At 51.0% G+C, this 24,513-nt stretch overlaps 1 protein-coding gene across 1 annotated transcript in view; it reads left to right on the forward strand.

The window, feature by feature from the left end:
- Nucleotides 1–19,607, forward strand: part of LOC110512585 (netrin receptor UNC5B) — a 161,039-nt gene extending 141,432 nt beyond the window's left edge. Inside the window, 8 exon segments of the mRNA XM_090201805.1 lie at nt 208–295; nt 2,689–2,863; nt 7,491–7,730; nt 10,421–10,570; nt 11,049–11,213; nt 15,631–15,655; nt 15,658–15,808; nt 19,429–19,607. Coding sequence (XP_090057931.1) covers nt 208–295; nt 2,689–2,863; nt 7,491–7,730; nt 10,421–10,570; nt 11,049–11,213; nt 15,631–15,655; nt 15,658–15,808; nt 19,429–19,594 — 1,160 coding nt within the window. The 3' untranslated portion in view covers nt 19,595–19,607.
- Nucleotides 19,608–24,513: the final 4,906 nt, after the last annotated feature.

The following is a 24,513-nucleotide window of genomic DNA, read 5'->3' on the forward strand; positions in this document are numbered from 1 at the left end:
CTCTCTCTCCTCTCTCTCTCTCTCTTTCCCCTCTCTCTCCTCTCTCTCTCCTCTCTCCTCTCTCTCTCTCCTCTCTCTCTCTCTCTCTCTCTCTCTCTCTCTCCTCTCCCCCTCTCTCTCCTCCCCTCTCCCCCTCTCTCCTCTCCCCCCTCTCTCCTCCTTTCTCCTCTCTCTCTCCTCCCCTCTCCCCCTCTCTCCTCTCTCTAGGTGTGAGTCTGTTGGTTCCACCAGGTACTATTCCTCAGGGGAAGTTCTATGAGATCTACCTCACCATCAACAAGTGGGAGAAAACCATGTAAGTAAACTAGACTCATCCAAGGTCACCTCCCCTTGTACCTACACACAGACACACACAGTGGTAGTGGGCGTGGCCAATGGTCTGGATTTAGAGGCCCTCCCCTTGTACCTACACACAGACACACACAGTGGTAGTGGGCGTGGCCAATGGGCCGGATTTAGAGGCCCTCCCCTTGTACCTACACACAGACACACACAGTGGTAGTGGGCGTGGCCAATGGTCCGGATTTAGAGGCCCTCCCCTTGTACCTACACACAGACACACACAGTGGTAGTGGGCGTGGCCAATGGTCTGGATTTAGAGGCCCTACCCTTGTACCTACACACAGACACACACAGTGGTAGTGGGCGTGGCCAATGGTCCGGATTTAGAGGCCCTCCCCTTGTACCTACACACAGACACACACAGTGGTAGTGGGCGTGGCCAATGGTCCGGATTTAGAGGCCCTCCCCTTGTACCTACACACAGACACACACAGTGGTAGTGGGCGTGGCCAATGGTCCGGATTTAGAGGCCCTCCTCTTGGCCGCAGAGACAACATTTTGCTGTTTTAAAGCTAATTTACTGCAATTCTACACATGTTGACATGGTCCAGAGACAACATTTTACAGTTTTAAAACGAGTTTCCTTTAAATTCTACACATTTTGCCATTAAGCTTCTGTCTTGTTCCTATGCTATCAGAGTGACATTTGGGGATATTTTAGATTCTCCCCTGACTGTTCACTTTTTAATTAGTTGATTGTTAGATCTCGAACATGATATTATTGAACAATATATTTCTCCCAATGTTTATTTTTGTATCATACATCATAAAACATATGAATAAATCAGTGGGCGGTCATGATTTTTTGCGCCGATGCTAAATGCGTATATTTAGGGAATAGGGTGCTATTTGGGATTTTAAAGTTGATTTTTGACCTTGATTTTCAGCAGTGGTGGAAAGTACTTATGTTAAAATACTTTAAAGTATTTATTAAAGTCATTTTGGGGGGGGGGGGGGGTATCTGTACTTTACTATTTATATTTTTTGACAACTTTTACTTTTACTTCACTTACATTCCAAAAGAAAATAAAGTACTTTTAACTTTTAAAATAAAGTACTTTTAACTTTTAACTTTTAAAATAAAGTACTTTTAACTTTTAGCTTTTAAAATAAAGTACTTTTAACTTTTAACTTTTAAAATAAAGTACTTTTAACTTTTAAGATAAAGTACTTCTAACTTTTAAGATAAAGTACTTTTAACTTTTAAGATAAAGTACTTCTAACTTTTAACTTTTAAAATAAAGTACTTTTAACTTTTAACTTTTAAAATAAAGTACTTTTAACTTTTAACTTTTAAAATAAAGTACTTTTAACTTTTAACTTTTAAAATAAAGTACTTTTAACTTTTAACTTTTAAAATAAAGTACTTTTAACTTTTAAAATAAAGTACTTTTAACTTTTAACTTTTAAAATAAAGTACTTTTAACTTTTAAAATAAAGTACTTTTAACTTTTAACTTTTAAAATAAAGTACTTTTAACTTTTAACTTTTAAAATAAAGTACTTTTAACTTTTAAAATAAAGTACTTTTAACTTTTAACTTTTTTAAATAAAGTACTTTTAACGTACATTTTCCCTGTCACCCAAAAGTACTCGTTACATTTTGACAGGAAAATGGTCAGATGCACACACGTATCAAGAAAACATCCTTGGTCATCCCGTCTGCCTCTGATCTGGCGGACTCAAGTATGACGTTTTTTCTCCCCACCACCGATTTTCAGTTCATAACTTCTCTGTGACATGTTTACTCTAAAGTACTGTTGATCCGCTTTGAGTTGAGTGAAATGATTCTTGCGGTCTCTCTACGGTCAGGCAGGCTCAAATGTTGACATCCAATCTGGTTTCTCAAGGATGTTCAAGTGTTAAGGTAAAGTGAACAATCATTTAAAAAGGACACCGATGTTCTTGTCTCTTAGTGTTTTCTAGGTTGCCGTCGGAGGTCATGGTTGAGACAGGGTTATTAACATGTTATTACTATATATTATTATAGGTTACCGTTGGAGGTCATGGATGAGACAGGGTTATTACTATGTGTTATTAACAGGGTTATTACTATGTGTTATTAACAGGGTTATTACTATATATTATTCTAGGTTATCCTCGGAGGTCATGGATGAGACAGGGTTATTACTATGTGTTATTAACATGTTATTACTATGTGTTATTAACAGGGTTATTACTATGTGTTATTAACAGGGTTATTACTATGTGTTATTAACAGGGTTATTACTATGTGTTACTAACATGTTATTACTATATATTATTCTAGGTTATCCTCGGAGGTCATGGATGAGACAGGGTTATTACTATGTGTTATTAACAGGGTTATTACTATATATTATTCTAGGTTGCCGTCGGAGGGCAGTCAGACAGTGCTGAGCCCGGTGGTGAGCTGTGGTCCATCAGGCATGCTGCTGAGTCGACCTGTGGTCCTCACTCTGCCACACTGTGCCCAGCTAGATACCCCAACACCAGACTGGACCCTCACCCTCAAGACACAGACACACCAAGGGGCATGGGAGGTGAGACATGGGAAGGGAGAGAGAAGGAGGGGGGGGGACAGAGAGAGGGAGGGAAGAAGAGAGAGAGAAGGAGGGAGGGGAGGAGGAGAGACAGAGAGAGGGAGGGAAGAAGAGAGAGAGAAGGAAGGGGCCGGGGGGGGGGGGGACAGAGAGAGGGAGGGAAGAAGAGAGAGAGAAGGAAGGGGCCGGGGGGGGGAGACAGAGAGAGGGAGGGAAGAAGAGAGAGAGAAGGAGGGGGCGGGGGGGGAGAGACAGAGAGGGAGGGAAGAAGAGAGAGAAGGAGGGAGGGGAGGAGGAGAGACAGAGAGAGGGAGGGAAGAAGAGAGAGAGAAGGAGGGAGGGGAGGAGGAGAGACAGAGAGAGGGAGGGAAGAAGAGAGAGAGAGAAGGAGGGAGGGGGGAGGAGAGAGAGGGAGGGAAGAAGAGAGAGAGAAGGAGGGAGGGGAGGAGGAGAGACCGAGAGAGGGAGGGAAGAAGAGAGAGAGAAGGAGGGAGGGGAGGAGGAGAGACAGAGAGAGGGAGGGAAGAAGAGAGAGAGAAGGAGGGAGGGGGGAGGAGAGACAGAGAGAGGGAGGGAAGAAGAGAGAGAGAAGGAAGGGGCCAGGGGGAGGAGCGACACAGAGGACAGGAGGGAAGAAGAGAGAGAGAAGGAGGGAGGGAAGGAAGAAGACAGAGAGAGGGAGGGAAGAAGAAAGAGAGAAGGAGGGAGGGGAGGAGGAGAGACAGAGAGAGGGAGGGAAGAAGAGAGACAGAGAAGGAGGGAGGGGGGAGGAGAGACAGAGAGAGGGAGGGAAGAAGAGAGAGAGAAGGAGGGAGGGGAGGAGGAGAGACAGAGAGAGGGAGGGAAGAAGAGAGAGAGAAGGAAGGGGCCGGGGGGGACAGAGAGAGGGAGGGAAGAAGAGAGAGAGAAGGAGGGAGGGGAGGAGGAGAGATAGAGAGAGGGAGGGAAGAAGAGAGAGAGAAGGAAGGGGCCTGGGGGGAGACAGAGAGAGGGAGGGAAGAAGAGAGAGAGAAGGAGGGGGCCGGGGGGGAGAGACAGAGAGGGAGGGAAGAAGAGAGAGAGAAAGAGGGAGGGGAGGAGGAGAGACAGAGAGAGGGAGGGAAGAAGAGAGAGAGAAGGAGGGAGGGGAGGAGGAGAGACAGAGAGAGGGAGGGAAGAAGAGAGAGAGAGAAGGAGGGAGGGGGGAGGAGAGACAGAGAGAGGGAGGGAAGAAGAGAGAGAGAAGGAGGGAGGGGAGGAGGAGAGACCGAGAGAGGGAGGGAGGAAGAGAGAGAGGAGGAGGGAGGGGAGGAGGAGAGACAGAGAGAGGGAGGGAAGAAGAGAGAGAGAAGGAGGGAGGGGGGAGGAGAGACAGAGAGCGGGAGGGAAGAAGAGAGAGAGAAGGAAGGGGCCAGGGGGAGGAGCGACAGAGAGAGGGAGGGAAGAAGAAAGAGAGAAGGAGGGAGGGGAGGAGGAGAGACAGAGAGAGGGAGGGAAGAAGAGAGAGAGAGAAGGAGGGAGGGGGGAGGAGAGACAGAGAGAGGGAGGGAAGAAGAGAGTGAGAAGGAGGGAGGGGAGGAGGAGAGACCGAGAGACCGAGAGAGGGAAGAAGAGAGAGAGAAGGAGGGAGGGGAGGAGGAGAGACAGAGAGAGGGAGGGAAGAAGAGAGAGAGAAGGAGGGAGGGGGGAGGAGAGACAGAGAGAGGGAGGGAAGAAGAGAGAGAGAAGGAGGGAGGGAAGGAAGAAGACAGACAAAGAGGGGGATACCTAGTCAGTTGTACAACTGAATGTATTCAACTGAAATGTGTCTTCTGCATTTAACCCAACCCCTGTGAATCAGAGAGGTGCGGGGAACTGTGAGTTAACTGCCTTGCTCAATGGGCAGAATGACAGATTTTTTTGCCTTGTCAGCTCGGGGATTCAATCCAGCAACCATTTTGGTTACTGGCCCAACCCTCTAACCACTAGGCTACTTGGCACAGGAAACAGTTGAGAAAATGTGCTGTAGACTAGAGATGATGAAATAGGGTCGAAGGTCATAATCAGAAATAAGGTGTTCTTGTAAAATACAGAGATTCCAAATGAGAAGTTGGAACATGATCTGGACAGGTCATCTCTGCTGTCTCTACCGGACTGGATGACAGGTCACCTCTGCTGTCTCTACCGGGCTGGATGACAGGTCACCTCTGCTGTCTCTACTGGATGACAGGTCATCTCTGCTATCTCTACCGGGCTGGATGACAGGTCACCTCTGCTGTCTCTACTGGATGACAGGTCATCTCTGCTGTCTCTACCGGGCTGGATGACAGGTCACCTCTGCTGTCTCTACTGGGCTGGATGACAGGTCATCTCTGCTGTCTCTACCGGGCTGGATGACAGGTAATCTCTGCTATCTCTACCGGGCTGGATGACAGGTCACCTCTGCTGTCTCTACTGGATGACAGGTCACCTCTGCTGTCTCTACTGGATGACAGGTCACCTCTGCTGTCTCTACTGGATGACAGGTCACCTCTGCTGTCTCTACCGGGCTGGATGACAGGGCACCTCTGCTGTCTCTACCGGGCTGGATGATAGGTCACCTCTGCTGTCTCTACTGGATGACAGGTCACCTCTGCTGTCTCTACTGGATGACAGGTCACCTCTGCTGTCTCTACCGGGCTGGATGACAGGGCACCTTTGCTGTCTCTACCGGGCTGGATGATAGGTCACCTCTGCTGTCTCTACTGGATGACAGGTCACCTCTGCTGTCTCTAATGGATGGCAGGTCAACTCTGCTGTCTCTGTCGGGCTGGATGACTGGTCAACTCTGCTGTCTCTACCGGGCTGGATGACAGGTCACCTCTGCTGTCTCTACCGGGCTGGATGACAGGTCACCTCTGCTGTCTCTGTCGGGCTGGATGACAGGTCACCTCTGCTGTCTCTACCGGGCTGGATGACAGGTCACCTCTGCTGTCTCTACCAGGCTGGATGACAGGTCACCTCTGCTGTCTCTACTGGATGACAGGTCACCTCTGCTGTCTCTACCGGGCTGGATGACAGGTCACCTCTGCTGTCTCTACCAGGCTGGATGACAGGTCACCTCTGCTGTCTCTACTGGATGACAGGTCACCTCTGCTATCTCTATCGGGCTGGTTGACAGGTCACCTCTGCTGTCTCTACTGGATGACAGGTCACCTCTGCTGTCTCTACCGGGCTGGATGACAGGTCACCTCTGCTGTCTCTACTGGATGACAGGTCATCTCTGCTATCTCTACCGGGCTGGATGACAGGTCACCTCTGCTGTCTCTACTGGATGACAGGTCACCTCTGCTGTCTCCACTGGATGACAGGTCACCTCTGCTGTCTCTACCGGACTGGATGACAGGTCACCTCTGCTGTCTCTACCGGGCTGGATGACAGGTCACCTCTGCTGTCTCTACTGGATGACAGGTCATCTCTGCTGTCTCTACCGGGCTGGATGACAGGTCACCTCTGCTGTCTCTACTGGATGACAGGTCATCTCTGCTGTCTCTACCGGGCTGGATGACAGGTCACCTCTGCTGTCTCTACTGGGCTGGATGACAGGTCATCTCTGCTGTCTCTACCGGGCTGGATGACAGGTAATCTCTGCTATCTCTACCGGGCTGGATGACAGGTCACCTCTGCTGTCTCTACTGGATGACAGGTCACCTCTGCTGTCTCTACTGGATGACAGGTCACCTCTGCTGTCTCTACTGGATGACAGGTCACCTCTGCTGTCTCTACCGGGCTGGATGACAGGGCACCTCTGCTGTCTCTACCGGGCTGGATGATAGGTCACCTCTGCTGTCTCTACTGGATGACAGGTCACCTCTGCTGTCTCTACTGGATGACAGGTCACCTCTGCTGTCTCTACCGGGCTGGATGACAGGGCACCTCTGCTGTCTCTACCGGGCTGGATGATAGGTCACCTCTGCTGTCTCTACTGGATGACAGGTCACCTCTGCTGTCTCTAATGGATGGCAGGTCAACTCTGCTGTCTCTGTCGGGCTGGATGACAGGTCACCTCTGCTGTCTCTACTGGATGACAGGTCACCTCTGCTATCTCTATTGGGCTGGTTGACAGGTCACCTCTGCTGTCTCTACTGGATGACAGGTCACCTCTGCTGTCTCTACCGGGCTGGATGACAGGTCACCTCTGCTGTCTCTACCGGGCTGGTTGGCAGGTCACCTCTGCTGTCTCTACCGGGCCTGATGACAGGTCACCTCTGCTGTCTCTACCAGGCTGGATGACAGGTCACCTCTGCTGTCTCTACTGGATGACAGGTCACCTCTGCTGTCTCTACCGGGCTGGTTGACAGGTCAACTCTGCTGTCTCTACCGGGCTGGATGACAGGTCACCTCTGCTGTCTCTACCGGGCTGGTTGACAGGTCACCTCTGCTGTCTCTGTTGGGCTGGATGACAGGTCACCTCTGCTGTCTCTACCGGGCTGGATGACAGGTCACCTCTGCTGTCTCTACCGGGCTGGATGCATTTCTGTGTCCTATAATGTCCTAAATCTTTACTCACTTTAATTTTAATTCTTCTTTACCCTGATGCCAGAATAGATTATGTAAATGTTTATGTCCAGAAGTCTCCAGTCACTTCTTTAACCCCTTCTACTCTGCACTACCTCTATCCTGCCACTAGGAGGTGCTGACGGTGGGAGAGGAGAGTCTATCGTCCCCCTGCTACCTCCAGCTAGAGGAGTCAAACTGCCACGTGGTGATGGAACAGTTGGGGACCTACAGTCTAGTGGGCCAGTCCTGCCCTCCCCAGCCCGCCTGTAAGAGGCTACAGCTGGCCCTGTTCGCCCCCAGAGCCCCCTGTCTCTCCCTGGACTACATCCTGAGGATTTACTGCACACAGGACACGCCACACGCCCTGATGGTAGGGAGGGGAGGGACACGCCACACGCCCTGAGGGTAGGGAGGGGAGGGACACGCCACACGCCCTGAGGGTAGGGAGGGGAGGGACACGCCACACGCCCTGAGGGTAGGGAAGGTAGGTACACGCCACACGCCTTGAGGGTAGGGATGGGAGGGACACGCCTTGAGGGTAGGGAGGGAGGGACACGCCCTGATGGTAGGGCGGGGAGGGACACGCCACACCCCTTAGGGTAGGGAGGGGAGGGACACGCCACACGCCCTGATGGTAGGGAGGGGAGGGACACGCCACATGCCCTGATGGTAGGGAGGGAGGGACACACCACACGCCCTGAGGGTAGGGAGGGAGGGATACGCCACACGCCCTGAGGGTAGGGAGGGGAGGGACACGCCACACGCCCTGAGGGTAGGGAGGGGAGGTACACGCCACACGCCCTGAGGGTAGGGAGGGGAGGGACACGCCACACGCCCTGAGGGTAGGGAGGGGAGGGACACGCCACACGCCCTGAGGGTAGGGAGGGGAGGGACACGCCACACGCCCTGATGGTAGGGAGGGGAGGGACACGCCACACGCCCTGAGGGTAGGGAGGGGAGGGACACACCTCACGCCCTGAGGGTAGGGAGGGGAGGGACACGCCACACGCCCTGAGGGTAGGGAGGGGAGGGACACGCCACACGCCCTGATGGTAGGGAGGGGAGGGACACGCCACACGCCCTGAGGGTAGGGAGGGGAGGGACACGCCACACGCCCTGAGGTTAGGGAGGGGAGGGACACGCCACACGCCCTGAGGGTAGGGAGGGGAGGGATACGCCACACGCCCTGAGGGTAGGGAGGGGAGGGACACGCCACACGCCCTGAGGGTAGAGAGGGAGGGACACGCCACACGCCCTGAGGGTAGAGAGGGGAGGGACACGCCACACGCCCTGAGGGTAGGGAGGGGAGGGACACGCCACACGCCCTGATGGTAGGGAGGGGAGGGACACGCCACACGCCCTGAGGGTAGGGAGGGGAGGGACACGCCACACGCCCTGAGGGTAGGGAGGGGAGGGACACGCCACACGCCCTGAGGGTAGGAGGGGAGGGACACGCCACACGCCCTGAGGGTAGGGAGGGGAGGGACACGCCACACGCCCTGAGGGTAGAGAGGGGAGGGACACGCCACATGCCCTGAGGGTAGGGAGGGGAGGGACACGCCACACGCCCTGAGGGTAGAGAGGGGAGGGACACGCCACACGCCCTGAGGGTAGGGAGGGGAGGGACACGCCACACGCCCTGAGGGTAGGGAGGGGAGGGAGGGACACGCCACGTGCCCTGATTGTAAGGAGGTGAGGGACACACTACATGCCCTGATTGTAAGGAGGGGAGGGACACGCCACACGCCTTGAGGGTAGGGAGGGAGGGAGGGACACGCCACACGCCCTGAGGGTAGAGCTGTCTGTCTGGTTCTCTGGCTGACTGTCTAGTTCTATGTCTGTCTGGTTCTCTGGCTGTCTGTCTGGTTCTATGTCTGTCTGGTTCTCTGGCTGTCTGTCTGTTTCTATGTCTGTCTGGTTCTCTGGCTGTCTGTCTGGTTCTATGTCTGTCTGGTTCTATGTCTGTCTGGTGCTATGTCTGTCTGGTTCTATCTCTGTCTGGTTCTCTGTCTGTCTGGTTCTATGTCTGTCTGGTTCTCTGGCTGTCTGTCTGTTTCTATGTCTGTCTGGTTCTTTGTCTGTCTGGTTCTACATCTGTCTGGTTCTCTGGCTGTCTGTCTGTTTCTATGTCTGTCTGGTTCTTTGTCTGTCCGGTTCTATGTCTGTCTGGTTCTCTGGCTGTCTGTCTGTTTCTATGTCTGTCTGGTTCTTTGTCTGTCTGGTTCTATCTCTGTCTGTTCTCTGTCTGTCTGTCTGTTTCTATGTCTGTCTGGTTCTTTGTCTGTCTGGTTCTATGTCTGTCTGGTTCTCTGGCTGTCTGTCTGTTTCTATGTCTGTCTGGTTCTCTGTCTGGTTCTATGTATGTCTGTTTCTATGTCTGTCTGGTTCTCTGTCTGTCTGGTTCTATGTCTGTCTGGTTCTCTTCTGTCTGGTTCTCTGGCTGTCTGTCTGTTTCTATGTCTGTCTGGTTCTTTGTCTGTCTGGTTCTATGTCTGTCTGGTTCTCTGGCTGTCTGTCTCTTTCTATGTCTGTCTGGTTCTATGTCTGTCTAGTTCTATGTCTATATTTGGTTCTATGTCTGTCTGGTTTTATGTCTGTCTGGTTCTATGTATGTCTGTTTCCAAGTCTATCTGGTTCTAAGTCTTATTTGGTTCTATGTCTGTCTGGTTTTATGTCTGTCTATCTGTCCAAGGCCTATCTGTATGTTTGTCCTGCCTGTGTCTTCACCCGCCTTTTTCTATGTGTGTCTCTCTCAACCTTTCTCCTCTGTCTCCATCTCTCTCTCTCTCTGCCTCTGTTTCTGTCTCTCTCTCTTTCCCTCTCCCCCCTCTCTCTCTCTCTCTTTCTCTCTCTCCCTCTCTCTCCCTCTCTCTCTCTCTCTGCCTCTCTCTGCCTCTGTTTCTCTCTCTCTCTCTCTCTCTTTCCCTCTCCTCTCTGTCTCTCCCTCTCTCTCTCTCTCTCTCTCTCTCTCTCTCTCTCTGTATCTCTCTCTCTCTCTCTCTTTCCCTCTCCCCCTCTCTCTCTCCCTCTCTCTACCTCTCTCTCTGTCTCTCTCTGTAGGAGGTGTTGGAGTTGGAGAGGAGTCTAGGGGGGGTGTTGCTGGAGAACCCTAAACCCCTGTTGTTTAAAGATAGCTACCACAACTTGCGTCTGTCCATCCATGACATCCCTCACTCACAATGGAGAAGCAAACTACTGGCCAAGTACCAGGTCAGACACACACGCTCTCTCTCTCTCTCTTCCTCTCTCTCTCACACACACCACACCTCTCTCTCTCTCTCTTCCTCTCTCTCTCTCTCTCTCTCTCTCTCACACACACACTCTCTCTCACTCACACACACACACACACTCTCTCTCTCTCTCTCTCTCTCTCTCTCTCTCTCTCTCTCTCTCTCTCTCTCTCTCTCTCTCTCTCTCTCTCTCTCTCTCTCTCTCTCTCTGTCTCTCTGTCTCTCTCTCTCACACACACACACACACACTAATGTAATATAATGTCTTCCTCAAGAGATTTCGTTCTACCACATCTGAAGTGATAGTCGGAGACTCCATATTATTGCCCATGGTTTTGGAATGAGATGTTCAACGAGCAGGTGTCCACATCCTGTTGTGGGGTCATTTAGTCATTTAGAGAATGTCTATTGAGCCAATCAATAGATCAATGAATTACCATACATGTCTCTTCCCCCAGGAGATTCCATTCTACCACATCTGGAGTGGTGGTCAGAGACTCCTCCACTGTACCTTCAGCCTAGAGAGAGGCAGCCTGGCCGTGTCTCAGCTCTCCTGTAAGATCTGTGTCAGACAGGTGGAAGGAGAGGGACAGATCTTCCAGCTGCACACTGACATACAGGAGGTAACAGGGGGGGAAGGGTTTCACTGTAACACACTGACATACAGGAGGTACCAGGGGGGAAGGGTTTCACTGTAACACACTGACATACAGGAGGTAACAGGGGGAAGGGTTTCACTGTAACACACAGACAGGAAGTAACAGGGAGAAGGGTTTCACTGTAACACACAGACAGGAAGTAACAGGGGGAAGGGTTTCACTGTAACACACTGACAGGTGGAAGGAGAGGGACAGATCTTCCAGCTGCACACTGACATACAGGAGGTAACAGGGGGGAAGGGTTTCACTGTAACACACTGACATACAGGAGGTAACAGGGGGAAGGGTTTCACTGTAACACACTGACATACAGGAGGTAACAAGGGGGAAGGGTTTCACTGTAACACACTGACATACAGGAGGTAACATCACTGTAACACACTGACATACAGGAGGTAACAGGGGGAAGGGTTTCACTGTAACACACTGACAGGTGGACGGAGAGGGACAGATCTTCCAGCTGCACACTGACATACAGGAGGTAACAGGGGGGAAGGGTTTCACTGTAACACACTGACATACAGGAGGTAACAGGGGGGAAGGGTTTCACTGTAACACACTGACATACAGGAGGTAACATCACTGTAACACACTGACATACAGGAGGTAACAGGGGGAAGGGTTTCACTGTAACACACTGACATACAGGAGGTAACAGGGGGAAGGGTTTCACTGTAACACACTGACATACAGGAGGTAACAGGGGGAAGGGTTTCACTGTAACACACTGACAGGTGGAAGGAGAGGGACAGATCTTCCAGCTGCACACTGACATACAGGAGGTAACAGGGGGGAAGGGTTTCACTGTAACACACTGACATACAGGAGGTAACAGGGGGGAAGGGTTTCACTGTAACACACTGACATACAGGAGGTAACAGGGGGGAAGGGTTTCACTGTAACACACTGACATACAGGAGGTAACAGGGGGGAAGGGTTTCACTGTAACACACTGACATAAAGGAGATAACAGGGGGGAAGGGTTTCACTGTAACACACTGACATACAGGAGATAACAGGGGAAGGGTTTCACTGTAACACACTGACATACAGGAGGTAACAGGGGGGAAGGGTTTCACTGTAACACACTGACATACAGGAGGTAACAGGGGGAAGGGTTTCACTGTAACACACTGACATACAGGAGGTAACAGGGGGAAGGGTTTCACTGTAACACACTGACAGGTGGAAGGAGAGGGACAGATCTTCCAGCTGCACACTGACATACAGGAGGTAACAGGGGGGAAGGGTTTCACTGTAACACACTGACAGGTGGACGGAGAGGGACAGATCTTCCAGCTGCACACTGACATACAGGAGGTAACAGGGGGGAAGGGTTTCACTGTAACACACTGACATACAGGAGGTAACAGGGGGAAGGGTTTCACTGTAACACACTGACATACAGGAGGTAACATCACTGTAACACACTGACATACAGGAGGTAACAGGGGGGAAGGGTTTCACTGTAACACACTGACATACAGGAGGTAACAGGGGGGAAGGGTTTCACTGTAACACACTGACATACAGGAGGTAACAGGGGGAAGGGTTTCACTGTAACACACTGACAGGTGGAAGGAGAGGGACAGATCTTCCAGCTGCACACTGACATACAGGAGGTAACAGGGGGGAAGGGTTTCACTGTAACACACTGACATACAGGAGGTAACAGGGGGGAAGGGTTTCACTGTAACACACTGACATACAGGAGGTAACAGGGGGAAGGGTTTCACTGTAACACACTGACATACAGGAGGTAACAGGGGGGAAGGGTTTCACTGTAACACACTGACATAAAGGAGATAACAGGGGGGAAGGGTTTCACTGTAACACACTGACATACAGGAGATAACAGGGGGAAGGGTTTCACTGTAACACACTGACATACAGGAGGTAACAGGGGGGAAGGGTTTCACTGTAACACACTGACATACAGGAGGTAACAGGGGGGAAGGGTTTCACTGTAACACACTGACATACAGGAGGTAACAGGGGGAAGGGTTTCACTGTAACACACTGACAGGTGGAAGGAGAGGGACAGATCTTCCAGCTGCACACTGACATACAGGAGGTAACAGGGGGGAAGGGTTTCACTGTAACACACTGACATACAGGAGGTAACAGGGGGGAAGGGTTTCACTGTAACACACTGACATACAGGAGGTAACAGGGGGGAAGGGTTTCACTGTAACACACTGACATACAGGAGGTAACAGGGGGGAAGGGTTTCACTGTAACACACTGACATACAGGAGATAACAGGGGGAAGGGTTTCACTGTAACACACTGACATACAGGAGGTAACAGGGGGGAAGGGTTTCACTGTAACACACTGACATACAGGAGGTAACAGGGGGGAAGGGTTTCACTGTAACACACTGACATACAGGAGGTAACAGGGGGAAGGGTTTCACTGTAACACACTGACATACAGGAGGTAACAGGGGGAAGGGTTTCACTGTAACACACTGACAGGTGGAAGGAGAGGGACAGATCTTCCAGCTGCACACTGACATACAGGAGGTAACAGGGGGGAAGGGTTTCACTGTAACACACTGACATACAGGAGGTAACAGGGGGGAAGGGTTTCACTGTAACACACTGACATACAGGAGGTAACAGGGGGGAAGGGTTTCACTGTAACACACTGACATACAGGAGGTAACAGGGGGGAAGGGTTTCACTGTAACACACTGACATACAGGAGGTAACAGGGGGGAAGGGTTTCACTGTAACACACTGACATACAGGAGGTAACAGGGGGAAGGGTTTCACTGTAACACACTGACATACAGGAGGTAACAGGGGGAAGGGTTTCACTGTAACACACTGACAGGTGGAAGGAGAGGGACAGATCTTCCAGCTGCACACTGACATACAGGAGGTAACAGGGGGGAAGGGTTTCACTGTAACACACTGACATACAGGAGGTAACAGGGGGGAAGGGTTTCACTGTAACACACTGACATACAGGAGGTAACAGGGGGGAAGGGTTTCACTGTAACACACTGACATACAGGAGGTAACAGGGGGAAGGGTTTCACTGTAACACACTGACATACAGGAGATAACAGGGGGAAGGGTTTCACTGTAACACACTGACATACAGGAGATAACAGGGGGAAGGGTTTCACTGTAACACACTGACATACAGGAGGTAACAGGGGGGAAGGGTTTCACTGTAACACACTGACATACAGGAGGTAACAGGGGGGAAGGGTTTCACTGTAACACACTGACATACAGGAGGTAACATCACTGTAACACACTGACATACAGGAGGTAACAGGGGGGAAGGGTTTCACTGTAACACACTGACATACAGGAGGTAACAGGGGGGAAGGGTTTCACTGTAACACACTGACATACAGGAGGTAACATCACTGTAACACACTGACATACAGGAGGTAACATCACTGTAACACACTGACATACAGGAGGTAACAGGGGGGAAGGGTTTAACTGTAACACACTGACATACAGGAGGTAACAGGGGGGAAGGGTTTCACTGTAACACACTGACATACAGGAGGTAACAGGGGAAGGGTTTCACTGTAACACACTGACAGGTGGAAGGAGAGGGACAGATCTTCCAGCTGCACACTGACATACAGGAGGTAACAGGGGGAAGGGTTTCACTGTAACACACTGACATACAGGAGGTAACAGGGGGGAAGGGTTTCACTGTAACACACTGACATACAGGAGATAACAGGGGGAAGGGTTTCACTGTAACACACTGACATACAGGAGATAACAGGGGGAAGGGTTTCACTGTAACACACTGACATACAGGAGGTAACAGGGGGGAAGGGTTTCACTGTAACACACTGACATACAGGAGATAACAGGGGAAGGGTTTCACTGTAACACACTGACATACAGGAGATAACAGGGGGAAGGGTTTCACTGTAACACACTGACATACAGGAGGTAACAGGGGGGAAGGGTTTCACTGTAACACACTGACATACAGGAGATAACAGGGGGAAGGGTTTCACTGTAACACACTGACATACAGGAGATAACAGGGGGAAGGGTTTCACTGTGACACACTGACATACAGGAGGTAACAGGGGGGAAGGGTTTCACTGTAACACATTGACAAACACCAACCTTTTCCCAGGGCTTAGCTGGTCCTGGACTTTTTGGAGAGTTCCGCTGTCATTTAATTTGGAATTTTCTACTCCAGAAAAGTGACAGTTGGTTTCAGTTAGCAGAAGCTTGTGTGAAGAGAAGCTAAGCTAGCCTCGGGCTAGTTTTAACCCAGGGTTAATGATAGCCCTGGGCTAAGTACACGTCAACGCTCTTGAGTCAGCCTTGTTCTGGATCCTAACTGCTATCTCTCTCCATCCACCCATCCTCTCTCTACCTCCAGACCCCCTCGCCCTGCTCCTCCCTCCCCTCGGGGGTACATGCCTGTCCTCCTCCCAGGTGGGGCCCTATGCCTTCCGTCTGCCCACCTCCATACGACAGAAGATCTGTGCCAGTCTGGATGCCCCCAGTGCCCGCGGCTGTGACTGGAGACTACTGGCACACAGCCTGGGCTTCGACAGGTGAGAGCGAGAGATAGAGAGGGGGGGGGGGGGGGGGTAGAGAGATCGAGGGGATGAGAAAGCGAGAGATAAAGGGGGGTGAGATAGAGGGGGGAGAGAGTGGGAGATAGAGGGGGGAGAAAGTGGAGATGGAGGGGGGAGAGAGTGGGAGATAGAGGGGGGAGAGAGTGGGAGATAGAGATAGCGGGGGAGAGAGTGGGAGATAGAGATAGCGGGGGAGAGAGTGGGAGATAGAGGGGGGAGAAAGTGGGAGATAGAGGGGGGAGAGAGTGGGAGATAGAGATAGCGGGGGGAGAGAGTGGGAGATAGAGGGGGGGAGAAAGTGGGAGATAGAGGGGGGGAGAAAGTGGGAGATAGAGGGGGGAGAGAGTGGGAGATAGAGGGGGGGAGAAAGTGGGAGATAGAGGGGGGAGAGAGTGGGAGATAGAGGGGGGAGAAAGTGGGAGATAGAGGGGGGAGAGAGTGGGAGAGAGAGTGGGAGATAGAGGGGGGAGAGAGTGGGAGATAGAGGGGGGGAGAAAGTGGGAGATAGAGGGGGGAGAGAGTGGGAGAGAGAGTGGGAGATAGAGGGGGGAGAGAGTGGGAGATAGAGGGGGGAGAGAGTGGGAGATAGAGGGGGAGAAAGTGGGAGATAGAGGGGGGCACAGAGTGGGAGATAGAGGGGGGAGAAAGTGGGAGATAGAGGGGGGAGAGAGTGGGAGATAGAGGGGGGAGAAAGTGGGAGATAGAGGGGGGGAGAGAGTGGGAGATAGAGGGGGGAGAGAGTGGGAGATAGAGGGGGGAGAGAGTGGGAGAGAGGGGGGAGAAGTGGGAGATGGAGGGGGGAGAGAGTGGGAGATAGAGGGGGAGAGAGTGGGAGATAGAGGGGGGGAGAAAGTGGGAGATAGAGGGGGGAGGAGTGGGAGATAGAGGGGGGAGAAAGTGGGAGATAGAGAGGGGAGAGAGTGGGAGATAGAGGGGGGAGAAAGTGGGAGATAGAGGGGGGAGAGAGTGGGAGATAGAGGGGGGGAGAGAGTGGGAGATAGAGGGGGGGAGAAAGTGGGAGATAGAGGGGGGAGAGAGTGGGAGATAGAGGGGGAGAAAGTGGGAGATAGAGAGGGGAGAGAGTGGGAGATAGAGGGGAGAAAGTGGGAGATAGAGGGGGGAGAGAGTGGGGAGAGAGAGGGGGGAGAGAGTGGGAGATAGAGGGGGAGAGAGTGGGAGATAGAGGGGGGAGAAAGTGGGAGATAGAGGGGGAGAGAGTGGGAGATAGAGGGGGGAGAAAGTGGGAGATAGAGGGGGGAGAGAGTGGGAGAGAGAGTGGGAGATAGAGGGGGGAGAGAGGGAGATAGAGGGGGGAGAGTGGGGAGAAAGAGGGGGGGAGAAGTGGGAGATAGAGGGGGGACAGAGTGGGAGATAGAGGGGGGAGAGAGTGGGAGGTAGAGGGGGGAGAAGAGATGGGAGATAGAGGGGGGAGAGAGTGGGAGATAGAGGGGGGAGAAAATGGAGATAGAGGGGGGAGAAAGTGGGGAGATAGAGGGGGGAGAGAGTGGGAGATAGAGGGGGAGAAAGTGGGAGATAGAGGGGGAGAGAGTGGGAGAGAGAGTGGGAGATAGAGGGGGGAGAGAGTGGGAGATAGAGGGGGGAGAGAGTGGGAGATAGAGGGGGAGAAAGTGGGAGATAGAGGGGGCACAGAGTGGGAGATAGAGGGGGGGAGAAAGTGGGAGATAGAGGGGGGAGAGAGTGGGAGATAGAGGGGGGAGAGAGTGGAGATAGAGGGGGGAGAGAGTGGGAGATAGAGGGGGGAGAAAGTGGAAGATAGAGAGGGGAGAGAGTGGGAGATAGAGGGGGGGAGAGAGTGGGAGATAGAGGGGGAGAGAGAGGGAGATAGAGGGGGGAGAAAGTGGGAGATGGGAGGGGGGAGAGAGTGGGAGATAGAGGGGGGGAGAAAGTGGGAGATAGAGGGGGGAGAGAGTGGGAGATAGAGGGGGGAGAGAGTGGGAGATAGAGGGGGAGAAAGTGGGAGATAGAGGGGGGAGAGAGTGGGAGATAGAGGGGGGAGAGAGTGGAGATAGAGGGGGGAGAGAGTGGGAGATAGAGGGGGGAGAGAGTGGAGATAGAGGGGGGAGAGAGTGGGAGATAGAGGGGGGAGAGAGTGGGAGATAGAGGGGGGAGAAAGTGGGAGATGGAGGGGGGAGAGAGTGGAGATAGAGGGGGGAGAAAGTGGGAGATAGAGGGGGGAGAGAGTGGGAGATAGAGGGGGGAGAGAAAGTGGGAGATAGAGGGGGGAGAGAGTGGGAGATAGAGGGGGGAGAGAGTGGGAGATAGAGGGGGGAGAGAGTGGGAGATAGAGGGGGGAGAGAGTGGGAGATAGAGGGGGGAGAGAGTGGGAGATAGAGGGGGGAGAAGTGGGGAGAGAGGGGGGAGAGAGTGGGAGATAGAGGGGGGAGAGAGTGGGAGAGGAGGGGGGAGAGAGGGGAGATAGAGGGGGGAGAGAGTGGGAGATAGAGGGGGGAGAGAGTGGGAGATAGAGGGGGGAGAGAGTGGGAGATAGAGGGGGGAGGAGTGAGATAGAGGGGGGAGAAGTGGGAGATAGAGGGGGGAGAGAGTGGGAGATAGAGGGGGGAGAAAGTGGGAGATAGAGGGGGGAGAGAGTGGGAGATAGAGGGGGAGAAAGTGGGAGATAGAGGGGGAGAGAAGTGGGAGATAGAGGGGGAGAGAGTGGGAGATAGAGGGGGAGAGAGTGGGAGATAGTGGGGGGAGAGAGTGGGAGATAGAGGGGGGAGAAGTGGGAGATAGAGGGGGGAGAGAGTGGGAGATGAGGGGGGAGAGAGTGGGAGATAGAGGGGGGAGGGAGATGGGGGGCGAGAGTGGGAGTGGGATGGCGGGAGAGAGTGGGAGTGGGGGAGAAAAGTCGGAGATGAGGGGGGAGAGAGTGGGAGATGGGGGGAGAGTGGGAGAATGAGGGGGGAGAAAGTGGGAGATGGAGGGGGAGAGAGTGGGAGATGAGGGGGGAGAGAGTGGGAGATGAGGGAGGAGAGTGGGAGTAGATGGAGGGGGGAGAGAGTGGGAGATAGAGGGGGGGAGAGAGTGGGAGATAGAGGGGGAGAGAGTGGGAGTGCAGGCTGTGATTATAATTACATTCTACCTGTGTATCTGCATGTTAAGGAGAGAATCATTATGATCTTTATTCTGTCCACATGTGCTGTCGTTAACGTCTCTCTCTCTCTCTCTCTCTCTCCCCCCCTCTCTCCCTCTCTCTCTCTCTCTCTCTCCTCCCCCCTCTCTCTCTCTCTCTCGCTCTTCCTCTCCTCCCCCCTCTCTCTCTCTCTCTCTCGCTCTTCCTCTCCCCCTCCCTCTCTCTCTCTCTCTCTCTCTCTCTCTCTCTCTCTCTCTCTCTCTCCCCCCCTCTCTCCCTCTCTCTCTCTCTCTCTCTCCTCCCCCCTCTCTCTCTCTCTCTCGCTCTTCCTCTCCCCCTCCCTCTCTCTCTCTCTCTCTCTCTCCCTACCTCCCTCCCCCCTCTCTCTCTCTCTCCCCCCTCTCTCTATCTCTCTCTCTCTCCCCCCCTCTCCCTCTCTCTCTCTCTCTCCCCCCCCCCTCTCTCTCTCTCTCTCTCTCTCTCTCGCCCCTCCTCCCCTCAGGTATCTCAACTACTTTGCAACAAAGCCCAGCCCCACAGGAGTTCTGTTGGACCTATGGGAGGCCAGTCACCAAGGCGATGCAGACCTGGTGTCCCTAGCGACCGCTCTCGAGGAAATGGGCAAAAGTGAGGTCCTGGTTGTCATGGCGACAGACGGCGATTGCTGATTGGTCAAAGAAAAAGGAGATGGGGGGGGGAGTATGGGGGGGGGGGGGGGATCTTGTCATCGTAAACAATTCAGTTCAAATACACCAATACTTGCCTATGGACACGGAGACATACCCAGTCCTTCTGCACTACAGACTCCTATGGAAACATGCCCAGTCCACACCTGCATAGACTATTAGCTTTCTCTAGCCTGCAACACCTCTGTCCCATGGCCCATCACCCCCCTTCATCAGCCTCTCTATGCCCAGCACACCCACCCCATCCTGGGCCAGCTCTGCTACCTGCTACCCAGGCTCACCTTGAGGCCTAAGTCCCCCTCAGCGATGTTGTTGTGAGATAGGTGTTACATCCTCCCTATATGTCACCAGTGTTGAACTGTGATGTGACAAACACACACACAGAAACACACACATACACACAGAAACACACACAAACACGAACACACACAAACAGTCACAGACACAGTCACAGACACAGTCACAGACAACGACAAAGTCACAGACAACGACACAGTCACAGACACAGACACAGACACAGTCACAGACACAGACACAGACACAGTCACAGACACAGGCACAGACAAACTCCACTTCCTTATCCCTTTACGGTCTACACTGAGGCGGTCTTCACTGACGCGGTCTTCACTGAGGCGGTCTTCACTGAGGCGGTCTACACTGAGGCGGTCTACACTGAGGCGGTCTTCACTGAGGCGGTCTACACTGAGGCGGTCTTCACTGAGGCGGTCTACACTGAGGCGGTCTTCACTGAGGCGGTCTACACTGAGGCGGTCTTCACTGACTCGGTCTTCACTGAGGCGGTCTTCACTGACGCAGTCTTCACTGAGGTGGTCTTCACTGAGGCGGTCTACACTGAGGCGGTCTTCACTGACTCGGTCTTCACTGAGGCGGTCTTCACTGAGGCGGTCTACACTGACAAGACAACAATCAGTCATATCAGGAATAATCATTAGTAATCATAATCATCTAATCTCACGTTGATTTCTGTTTTTATATTTTCATTTCATTTTTGGGGATTGAACGGGGGGGGTAAAGATGATTTGTATTGAAGTTTCCACGGTAGCAGAGGGTTTGTGGGTCTTGGGATGGATGGTGTGGATGACTTGACTATCTAGTCTGTGGGATAAAGCTTTATTTGAACACTGTATAGAGGCTTGTACATGCTTATAGATGGGGTGACGGTCCAGACCCATTGATTCTTGATACCACCAAACGCCTCAAAGCCTTTTACTTCCCAAATGACACCCTATTCCCTATATAGTGCACTAGTTTTGACTAGGGCCCATAGGACTCTGGTCTAAAGCAGTGCACTACATAGGGAATAGGGTTCCTCATCTCTTCTCTCCCTTCGTCCTTCTATTTTTCTGCTGACGTCGGTCGTTTTTTAACCCCGTTGAGTTTATAAACAGCTGGAGAGGTTTCTGGTCAACCCTGTTTCTGGTCAACCCTGTTTCTGGTCAACCCTGTTTCTGGTCAACCCTGTTTCTGGTCAACCCTGTTTCTCAACAACCCTGTTTCTGGTCAACCCTGTTTCTGGTCAACCCTGTTTCTGGTCTACCCTGTTTCTGGTCTACCCTGTTTCTGGTCTACCCTGTTTCTGGTCCACCCTGTTTCTGGTTAACCCTGTTTCTGGTTAACCCTGTTTCTGGTCCACCCTGTATCTGGTCAACCCTGTTTCTGGTCCACCCTGTTTCTGGTCCACCCTGTTTCTGGTCCACCCTGTTTCTGGTTAACCCTGTTTCTGGTCAACCCTGTTTCTGGTCCACCCTGTTTCTGGTCCACCCTGTTTCTGGTTAACCCTGTTTCTGGTCCACCCTGTTTCTGGTCAACCCTGTTTCTGGTTAACCCTGTTTCTCGTTAAGTTTCCAGTAGGGAATGCTTTTTATCTTTCTTATTAAGTTATTATCCATAGTTGTGGATTGTTTTTATTTTATTTTTTTCTTTAAAAAAAAATATTTTTTTAAATCTCGTTTGTTTATGTCATTACCGTTATGCGATGTCATCGCCGTTATACGATGTCATCGCTGTTTAAATGACGTCATCACTTATGTGACGTCATCGCTGTTAAGCGATCGAGAACAGCTCTGTTTTCTCGGTTGTGTTTTTTTTTTTATGACGGTTACTTAGTCGTTACACCACAGTGGAGAAAGACTACTAAAGACTACTACAGTGAAATTAGCTATTGCGTTTTATTTGTGTTTGATTCTAGAAGAAGGCCACATTGGAGAGTTACAGAACACACGGGGGGGACAAAGGAGAAAAGATAGAATTGTTGATAACAAAACAAACGTTTGCTTTAATATGATTTGTAATTTTCCAATACTGTGTATATATACTCTTGTCAAAGTAGTCAAATGTATTCAGTAAAACGAAATGAGTTCTGGTGAAAATCTGATCTACTGTGTTGACATTCTGCTTTGCTGTGATTGGACAGATGTTGTATGTTTGCAGGTTAATTTAGCCTTGTATTGAACAATTGGCGGCAATGGATTATAAACTTCACCTCAAGCTTTTTCCTCTTCACTTTTTCCACTTCACTGTTCCATCCATCCAATTACCTGTTTCTAGCTTTCCATCCGAGTCTCTCTTTCTGTCTCTCTGTCTACCTTATCCTCCTTCGTGTTATTATCACGCTTGTTTCTGCCTGTTTTCAGCCGCCTGCTTTCAGGTCAGGGTCTTCGTATTATTATCACGCTTGTTTCTGCCTGTTTTCAACCGCCTGCTTTCAGGTCAGGGTCTTCGTGTTATTATCACGCTTGTTTCTGCCTGTTTTCAACCGCCTGCTTTCAGGTCAGGGTCTTCGTGTTATTATCACGCTTGTTTCTGCCTGTTTTCAACCGCCTGCTTTCAGGTCAGGGTCTTCGTGTTATTATCACGCTTGTTTCTGCCTGTTTTCAACCGCCTGCTTTCAGGTCAGGGTCTTCGTGTTATTATCACGCTTGTTTCTGCCTGTTTTCAACCGCCTGCTTTCAGGTCAGGGTCTTCGTGTTATTATCACGCTTGTTTCTGCCTGTTTTCAACCGCCTGCTTTCAGGTCAGGGTCTTCATGTTACTTCGTGCATCGTCAGAATATTTTTTTTTGTTTCCAATCGTTACTGTCTAAAACACAGCAGGTTGTCTGGATGCTGTCTTCATTAACAATGTTGTCATTACTTTATACTTCTATTGGGATTATAGAAACGAGAAAGAAAGAAAGAAAGAAAGAAAGAAAGAAAGAAAGAAAGAAAGAAAGAAAGAAAGAAAGAAAGAAAGAAAGAAAGAGAGAAAGAAAGAAAGAAAGAGATGGAGAAAGAGAGGGAGAAAGAAAAAGTGTTAACCCCTTGAGTATCTATTCCAAATGGTACCCTATTCCCTATATCAGGTTAACTCTGACCCCGCGAGGTCCGGAGCCTGCTGGTTTTCTGTTCTACCTGATTATTAATTGAACACACCTGGTGTCCCAGGTCTAAAAATCAGACCCCGGCTGAATCTCAAAACCGAACACTTGGGCCCCTAAGCCCTTTATCGAGTGGCCACTTGCTCTTGTGTTCGATAGTGAACAGTCGACTCTCAAACGTTTTGACCAAAATGAGCATTGAGATGATTCTGATTCAGGACAGAGCTAGCTGTTTTTCTGCTTCATTCAAACGTGTTAATTGTGATAAAATAAAGTTACTACTAGTTTTTAGCATTTATAATTTAGTGTTGAACTAGCTGGTTTGTTAGCTTCTTTTTCGTTTTATATGAAGTGACCTGATCAAACTTCAGAAATACAGTAAACAACTAAGACCTCCTCGAAATTAAACTTCAAAAATTAAATACAGATTTCTTGATATCTTGATTTATTCAGACCATTTTTTATTTTTTTTGTAGGTCAAAGTAGACTGTTGTTGCTAGGTAACATGCTAAGAAGTTGCTGCCATTGTTGCCATGGGCGCCGAGTCGGCATAGGATGCCCACTTGATAGAGGCCTCTGAAGTTCGCAGTAGAGCCCTAGCGTTTTTACATTCACTCGATGGACTCTTGAACGCAGCTATCGAGTGCTCAACGCGTTCGGTTTGACATTCAGGACCTGATTAGAGGGGAACAATGAGGCTTCGAGGTCCAGAGTGGAGTTTGAGGACCCTGTATAGTGCACTACTTTGGGTCATAAGGACCCTGGTTGAAAAGTAGTGCACTATATAAGGAATAGAGTGCCATAGGGCTCTGGGTTAAAGTAGTGCACTATATAGGGAATAGAGTGCCATAGGGCTCTGGGTTAAAGTAGTGCACTATATAGGGAATAGAGTGCCATTGGGCCCTGGTCTAAAGTAGTGTACTATATAGGGAATAGGGTGTCAGTCCTGGTCTAAAGTAGTGACTATATAGGGAATAGGGTGCCAGTCCTGGTCTAAAGTAGTGTACTATATACGGAATAGGGTGCCAGTCCTGGTCTAAAGTAGTGTACTATATAGGGAATAGGGTGCCAGTCCTGGTCTAAAGTAGTGTACTATATAGGGAATAGAGTGCCATAGGACTCTGGTCTAAAGTAGTGCTCTATATAGGGAATAGGGTGCCAGTCCTGGTCTAAAGTAGTGTACTATATATAGGGAATAGAGTGCCATAGGGCCCTGGTCTAAAGTAGTGCACTATATAGGGAATAGGGTGCCATTTGGGAATTAACCCTGTTCTCTGAGACGGCAGAAACCAAAGCACAGGCAGTATGTTCCATTGGCATCTCTCTTCTCCAACAGAAACGGGGAACAATTGATTTAATCCTTCTGTCTGTGTCTTACACATATCTCAACCGTTCTATATCTTCTCTTTTGTGCACAAGCAACGTGCTATTCAAGTACAAAAATCCCTGAAATAAATGTCTATTTTTTTCAGATCAGATCAGGGCCTATAGAAACAGGGTTGAAGGGTGAAGTTCTCACTGAGAC

The sequence above is a fragment of the Oncorhynchus mykiss genome, chromosome 16 (genome assembly GCF_057628025.1).
Source record: "Oncorhynchus mykiss isolate SJ-2025 chromosome 16, ASM5762802v1, whole genome shotgun sequence".
In the NCBI taxonomy this organism is placed as follows: Eukaryota; Metazoa; Chordata; class Actinopteri; order Salmoniformes; family Salmonidae; genus Oncorhynchus; species Oncorhynchus mykiss.